At 53.6% G+C, this 7292-nt stretch overlaps 2 protein-coding genes across 2 annotated transcripts in view; both read left to right on the top strand.

Annotated features, from left to right (window-relative positions):
* The window catches only part of f7 (coagulation factor VII), a 19589-nt gene extending 15723 nt beyond the window's left edge, over positions 1–3866 (top strand). Inside the window, exon 8 of the mRNA XM_053314808.1 lies at positions 3202–3866. Coding sequence (XP_053170783.1) covers positions 3202–3794 — 593 coding nt within the window. The 3' untranslated portion in view covers positions 3795–3866. The remainder of the gene's footprint in view (positions 1–3201) is intronic.
* A 265-nt stretch (positions 3867–4131) lies between these two features.
* On the top strand, positions 4132–4738 carry LOC128354309 (venom prothrombin activator vestarin-D1-like). The gene has a single exon (XM_053314554.1). The coding sequence runs from the start codon at positions 4379–4381 to the stop codon at positions 4631–4633; it is 255 nt and encodes an 84-aa protein (XP_053170529.1). The 5' UTR covers positions 4132–4378; the 3' UTR covers positions 4634–4738.
* Positions 4739–7292: the final 2554 nt, after the last annotated feature.

Genomic DNA, 7292 nt, shown 5'->3' with positions numbered 1-7292 from the left:
AAGGAAGGAAGGAAGGAAAGTAGTAAGGAGGGAGGGAGGGAGGAAGGAAGGAAAGTAGTAAGGAGGGTGGAGAGAAGGAAGGAAGGAGTAAGGAGGGAGGGAGGAAAGGAGGAAGGAAGGAAGGAAGGAAGGAAAGTAGTAAGGAGGGTGGAGAGAAGGAAGGAAGGAGTAAGGAGGGAGGGAGGGAGGGAGGGAGGAAAGGAGAAAGGAAGGAAGGAAAGTAGTAAGGAGGGAGGGAGGGAGGGAGGGACGGTGGAGAGAAGGAAGGAAGGAGTAAGGAGGGAGGGAGGGAGGGAGGAAAGGAGAAAGGAAGGAAGGAAAGTAGTGAGGAGGGAGGGAGGGAGGGTGGAGAGAAGGAAGGAAGGAGTAAGGAGGGAGGGAGGGAGGGAGGAAAGGAGAAAGGAAGGAAGGAAAGTAGTGAGGAGGGAGGGAGGGAGGGAGGGACGGTGGAGAGAAGGAAGGAAGGAGTAAGGAGGGAGGGAGGGAGGGAGGAAAGGAGAAGGAAGGAAGGAAAGTAGTAAGGAGGGAGGGAGGGAGGAAGGAAGGAAAGTAGTAAAGAGGGTGGAGAGAAGGAAGGAAGGAGTAAGGAGGGAGGGAGGAAAGGAGGAAGGAAGGAAGGAAGGAAGGAAAGTAGTAAGGAGGGTGGAGAGAAGGAAGGAAGGAGTAAGGAGGGAGGGAGGGAGGAAAGGAGAAAGGAAGGAAGGAAAGTAGTGAGGAGGGAGGGAGGGAGGGAGGGTGGAGAGAAGGAAGGAAGGAGTAAGGAGGGAGGGAAGGATGGAGGAAGGAAGGAAGAAAGGAAGGAAGGAAAGTAGTAAGGAGGGTGGAGAGAAGGAAGGAAGGAGTAAGGAGGGAGGGAGGGAGGGAGGGAGGGAGGAAAGGAGAAAGGAAGGAAGGAAAGTAGTGAGGAGGGAGGGAGGGAGGGAGGGAGGGAGGGTGGAGAGAAGGAAGGAAGGAGTAAGGAGGGAGGGAGGGATGGAGGAAGGAAGGAAGGAAGGAAAGTAGTAAGGAGGGTGGAGAGAAGGAAGGAAGGAGTAAGGAGGGAGGAAAGGAGAAGGAAGGAAAGAACGAAGGAAGGAAAGTAGTAAGGAGGGAGGGAGGGAGGGAGGGAAGGAGGAAGGAAGGAAGGAAGGAAGATGAAGGAGGAGGGAAAAGAAAGAAGGGTGGAAGGAAGGAAGGAAGGAAGGAAGGAAAGTAGTAAGGAGGGAGGGCGGGAGGGAGGAAGGAAAGTAGTAAGGAGGGAGGGAGGGATGGAGGAAGGAAAGAAGGAAGGAAGAAATAAAGGAGTAAGGAGGGAGGGAGGGAGGGAGGGAGGGAGGAAAGGAGGAAGGAAGGAAAGAGGAAGGAATTTAGGAGAGAGGAGGAAGGAAAGTAGTAAGGAGGAGGGAGGGAGGGAGGGACGGTGGAGAGAAGGAAGGAAGGAGTAAGGAGGGAGGGAGGGAGGGAGGAAGGAGAAGGAAGGAAGGAAAGTAGTAAGGAGGGAGGGAGGGAGGGAGGGATGGTGGAGAGAAGGAAGGAAGGAGTAAGGAGGGAGGGAGGGAGGAAGGAGAAGGAAGGAGGAAAGTAGTAAGGAGGGAGGGAGGGAGGGAGGGACGGTGGAGAGAAGGAAGGAAGGAGTAAGGAGGGAGGGAGGGAGGGAGGAAGGAGAAGGAAGGAAGGAAAGTAGTAAGGAGGGAGGGAGGGAGGGAGGGATGGTGGAGAGAAGGAAGGAAGGAGTAAGGAGTAAGGAGGGAGGGAGGGAGGAAGGAGAAGGAAGGAAGGAAAGTAGTAAGGAGGGAGGGAGGGAGGGAGGGATGGTGGAGAGAAGGAAGGAAGGAGTAAGGAGGGAGGGAGGAGGAAAGGAGAAGGAAGGAAGGAAAGTAGTAAGGAGGAGGGAGGGAGAGGTGGGGCGGGGAGGGGGGTGTTGGAGAGAGGGAGGGATTGGTGGAGAGAAGGAAGGAGGAGTAAGGAGGGAGGAGGGAGGAAAGGAGAAAGGAAGGAAGGAAGGAAAGTAGTAAGGAGGGAGGGAGGGAGGGAGGGGATGGTGGAGAGAAGGAAGGAAGGAGTAAGGAGGGAGGGAGGGAGGAAAGGAGAAAGGAAGGAAGAAGGAAGGAAGGAAAGTAGTAAGGAGGGAGGGAGGGAGGGAGGGAGGAAGGGAGAAGGAAGGAAGGAAAGTAGTAAGGAAGGAGGGAGGGTGGGAGGGATGGTGGAGAGAAGGAAGGAAGGAGTAAGGAGGGAGGGAGGGAGGGAGGAAAGGAGAAAGGAAGGAAGGAAAGTAGTGAGGAGGGAGGGAGGGAGGGTGGAGAGAAGGAAGGAAGGAGTAAGGAGGGAGGGAGGGAGGGAGGAAAGGAGAAAGGAAGGAAGGAAAGTAGTGAGGAGGGAGGGAGGGAGGGAGGGATGGTGGAGAGAAGGAAGGAAGGAGTAAGGAGGGAGGGAGGGAGGGAGGAAAGGAGAAGGAAGGAAGGAAAGTAGTAAGAGGGAGGGAGGGAGGGAGGGATGGTGGAGAGAAGGAAGGAAGGAGTAGGGAGGGAGGGAGGGAGGGATGGTGGAGAGAAGGAAGGAAGGAGTAAGGAGGGAGGGAGGAGGAAAGGAGAAGGAAGGAAGGAAAGTAGTAAGGAGGGAGGGAGGGAGGGAGGGATGGTGGAGAGAAGGAAGGAAGGAGTAAGGAGGGAGGAGGGAGGAAAGGAGAAGGAAGGAAGGAAAGTAGTAAGGAGGGAGGGAGGGAGGGAGGGAGGGAGGGATGGTGGAGAGAAGGAAGGAAGGAGTAAGGAGGGAGGGAGGGAGGAAAGGAGAAGGAAGGAAAGAAGGAAGGAAGGAAAGTAGTAAGGAGGGAGGGAGGGAGGGAGGGATGGTGGAGAGAAGGAAGGAAGGAGTAAGGAGGGAGGGAGGGAGGAAAGGAGAAAGGAAGGAAAGAAGGAAGGAAGGAAAGTAGTAAGGAGGGAGGGAGGGAGGGAGGGAGGAAGGAAGGAAGAAAGGAAAGAAGGAAGGAAGGAAAGTAGTAAGGAGGGAGGGAGGGAGGGAGGGATGGTGGAGAGAAGGAAGGAAGGAGTAAGGAGGGAGGGAGGGAGGAAAGGAGAAAGGAAGGAAAGAAGGAAGGAAGGAAAGTAGTAAGGAGTGAGGAGGGAGGGAGGGAGGGAGGGAGGGAGGGAGGGAGGGAAGGAGGGAGGGAGGAAGGAAGGAAGAAAGGAAAGATGGAAGGATATAACACCTGGATGTTCCCTCCAGGTGAGTTCAACACGGAGGAGGACGAGGGCACGGAGCAGTACCTGCAGGTGGAGCAGATCATCATGCACCCGGACTACGTGAAGGCCACCGCCGACAACGACATCGCCCTCCTGCGTCTGGCGTCGCCCGTCGTCTACACGCCGTACGCCGTCCCCGTCTGCCTGCCGACGCGGCCGCTGGCGGTGCACCACCTGTGGGCCGTCAGCCTGCACACGGTGAGCGGGTGGGGGAGGCGGGCGGAGAACGGACCCACCTCCAACGTGCTGCGGCGGCTGAAGATCCCTCGCATCCGGACGCAGGAGTGCGTGGAGAAGAGCGGCGTGGCGATCACCGAGAACATGTTCTGCGCCGGCTACATCGAAGGCCGGGAGGACTCGTGCAAAGGCGACAGCGGCGGGCCGTTGGTGACGCTGTACAAGGAGACGTCGTTCCTGTTGGGGATCGTCAGCTGGGGGAAAGGTTGCGCCCGGCCGGGGAACTACGGCATCTACACCCGAGTGTCCAACTACCTGGAGTGGATCCACAACCGGACGGCGACGGCAGGACCGCCGGCGAACAGCACCGACGCCTTACTGCACAACCTGACCACCTGAGGGAAGGAAGGAAGGAAGGAAGGAAAGGAGGGAGGAAGGAGGGAGGAAGGAGTGGATCCACAACCTGACCACCTGAGGGCAGCACTGCTGCTTTAATCTCTCCTTCTATCGTTCCTTCTATCCTTCTATCCTTCCTAACCTCCTTCTATCCTTCCTAACCTCCTTCTATCATTCCTAACTTCCTTATTATTTGTTTGTTCTGCTGCTTTAATCTCTCCTAGATATCCTTCCTAACCTCCTTCCTAACCTCCTTTCTAACCTCCTTATCTCCTTCCTAACCTCCTTTCTAACCTCCTTATCTCCTTCCTAACCTCCTTCTATCCTTCCTAACCTTCTTCTGTCCTTCCTAACCTCCTTCTATCCTTCCTAACCGCCTTCTATCCTTCCTAACCTCCTTCTGTCCTTCCTTACGTCCTTCTATCCTTCCAACCTCCTTCTATCCTTCCTAACCTCCTGCTGTTTGTTCTGCTGCTTTAATCCCTCCTAGATATCCTTCCTTCTGTCCTTCCTAACCTCCTTCTGTCCTTCCTAACCTCCTTCTATCCTTCCTAACCTCCTTCCATCTTTCCCGGAGAACGGAGAACATGTTCTGCGCCGGCTACATCGAAGGCCGGGAGGACTCGTGCAAAGGCGACAGCGGCGGGCCGTTGGTGACGCTGTACAAGGAGACGTCGTTCCTGTTGGGGATCGTCAGCTGGGGGAAAGGTTGCGCCCGGCCGGGGAACTACGGCATCTACACCCGAGTGTCCAACTACCTGGAGTGGATCCACAACCGGACGGCGACGGCAGGACCGCCGGCGAACAGCACCGACGCCTTACTGCACAACCTGACCACCTGAGGGAAGGAAGGAAGGAAGGAAGGAAAGGAGGGAGGAAGGAAGGAAGGAGTGGATCCACAACCTGACCACCTGAGGGAAGGAAGGAAGGAAGGAAGGAAGGAGGGAGGAAGGAGTGGATCCACAACCGGACGGCGACGGCAGGACCGCCGGCGAACAGCACCGACGCCTTACTGCACAACCTGACCACCTGAGGGAAGGAAGGAAGGAATGAAGGAAAGGAGGGAGGAAGGAAGGAAGGAGTGGATCCACAACCTGACCACCTGAGGGAAGGAAGGAAGGAAGGAATGAAGGAAAGGAGGGAGGAAGGAAGGAAGGAGTGGATCCACAACCTGACCACCTGAGGGAAGGAAGGAAGGAAGGAAGGAAGGAAGGAGGAAGGAAGGAAGGAAGGAGTGGATCACAACCTGACCACCTGAGGGAAGGAAGGAAGGAAGGAAGGAAAGGAGGGAGGAAGGAGGGAGGAAGGAGTGGATCCACAACCTGACCACCTGAGGGAAGGAAGGAAGGAAGGAAGGAAGGAAGGAGGGAGGAAGGAAGGAAGGAGTGGATCCACAACCTGACCACCTGAGGGAAGGAAGGAAGGAAGGAAGGAAAGGAGGGAGGAAGGAAAGGAAGGAGGAAGGAAGGAGTGGATCCACAACCTGACCACCTGAGGGAAGGAAGGAAGGAAGGAAGGAAGGAAGGAAGGAAGGAAGGAAAGGAGGGAGGAAGGAAAGGAAGGAGGAAGGAAGGAGTGGATCCACAACCTGACCACCTGAGGGCAGCACTGCTCCGATGTTTCACCTCCTGCTGTTTGTTCTGCTGCTTTAATCTCTCCTTCTATCCTTCCTTATCTCCTTCTATCCTTCCTAACCTCCTTCTATCCTTCCTAACCTCCTTCGTATCCTTCCTAACCTCCTTCTATCCCTCCTAATCCTGAGGTTTTGTACCTGCTCCACTTTTTACTGGAGAGCAGCTGTTGATTTTTACAGTGTAATGTGCTTTTTCGACCACTAGGTGGCACAAAAAAAGCAAATATATACGAATGAGGACAACAGGTGACGCAGGAGGTTAACAGTCGCTTTTGCTTTATGGGAAATAATTTATATGTAAATCTAAAGAAATGCTTCAACTACTAAATGTGCAGATTTTGTTTCGCGTCTTTACTTTTAATGATCAACACGTTAAAACCTGAATGACTCGATATATAACTAATTGGCCCCGTCTGTTTCAGACAGATCTTTAACCCTCCTGTTGTCCTCGAGTCAAGGAAGGAAAGGAGGGAGTAAGAAGGAAGGAGAGAGGGAGGGAGGGAGGGAGGAAGGAAGAAGGAAGGAAGGAAAGGAGGGAAGGAAGGAGGGAGGGAGGAAGGAAAGGAGGGAAGGAAGGAAGAAGAAAGGAAAGGAGGGAGGGGGGAGGGAGGGAGGGAGGGAGGGAGGGAGGAAGGAAGGAAGGAGGGAGGAAATAAGGAAGGAAGGGAGGAGGAAGGAGGGAGGAAGGAAGGAAAGGAGGAAGGAAGGAGAGAGGGAAGGAGGGAGGGAGGAAGGAAAGGAGGGACAGAAGGAAGAAGAAAGGAAAGGAGGGAGGAAGAAGGAAGGAGGGAGGGAGGGAGGAAGGAAGAAGGAAGGAAGGAAAGGAGGGACAGAAGGAAGAAGAAAGGAAAGGAGGGAGGAAGAAGGAAGGAGAGAGGGAAGGAGGGAGGGAGGAAGGAAAGGAGGGACAGAAGGAAGAAGAAAGGAAAGGAGGGAGGAAGAAGGAAGGAGGGAGGGAGGGAGGAAGGAAGAAGGAAGGAAGGAAAGGAGGGACAGAAGGAAGAAGAAAGGAAAGGAGGGAGGAAGAAGGAAGGAGAGAGGGAAGGAGGGAGGGAGGAAGGAAAGGAGGGACAGAAGGAAGAAGAAAGGAAAGGAGGGAGGAAGAAGGAAGGAGATATATAATTAATATTTTTGTAAATTTGAAATAAACGATCGTCGTGTTCTGACGTTAAAACTTTGATGAATCGGTTCATTTATTTTACTGTTGAATGTGAAACATGTGCTGCTTTGTTCTTTGTGTTCGTAAAGTCAATATTTTCCAAATGATTCACAGATAAAGTGTGTGTGTGTGTGTGTGTGTGTGTGTGTGTGTGTGTGTGTGTGTGTGTGTGTGTGTGTGTTGTATGATTCATGCAGGTTCCTACAGTTCATATTGACTCTGTGTGTATAAAAACAGATGAAGGATTTAACCCTCCTGTCAAGGAAGGAAGGGAGGGAAGGAAGGAGGGGGGAGGGGTGGAAAGGAGGAAGGAAGGAAGGAAGGAAGGAAGGAAAGGAGTAAGGACGAAGAGAGGAAGAGAGGAAGGAATTTAAGAGAGAAGGGAAGGAAGAAGGAAGGAAGGAAAGAAAGGAGTAAGGACGAAGAGAGGAAGGAATTTAGGAGAGAAGGAAAGGAAGAAGGAAGGAAGGAAAGAAAGGAGTAAGGACGAAGAGAGGAAGAGAGGAAGGAATTTAGGAGAGAAGGAAAGGAAGAAGGAAGGAAGGAAGGAAGAAAGGGGGGAAAGAAAGGAGTAAGCAGGGAGGAAAGAAAGAAAGAAAGGAGGAAGGAAAGAAGCAAGGAAGGATGGGAGGAGGAGGGAGCACAGAAAGAGGGGAGGAGGGGAAGAAGGAAGGAAAGAAGGAACAGTGAAAAGAGAGACGGGGTCAAT

This window comes from Scomber japonicus, chromosome 24 (genome assembly GCF_027409825.1).
Source record: "Scomber japonicus isolate fScoJap1 chromosome 24, fScoJap1.pri, whole genome shotgun sequence".
NCBI classification, from domain to species: domain Eukaryota; kingdom Metazoa; phylum Chordata; class Actinopteri; order Scombriformes; family Scombridae; genus Scomber; species Scomber japonicus.
The sequence above is the reverse complement of the archived record's forward strand: the minus strand, read 5'-3'. Positions and strand labels throughout refer to the sequence as shown.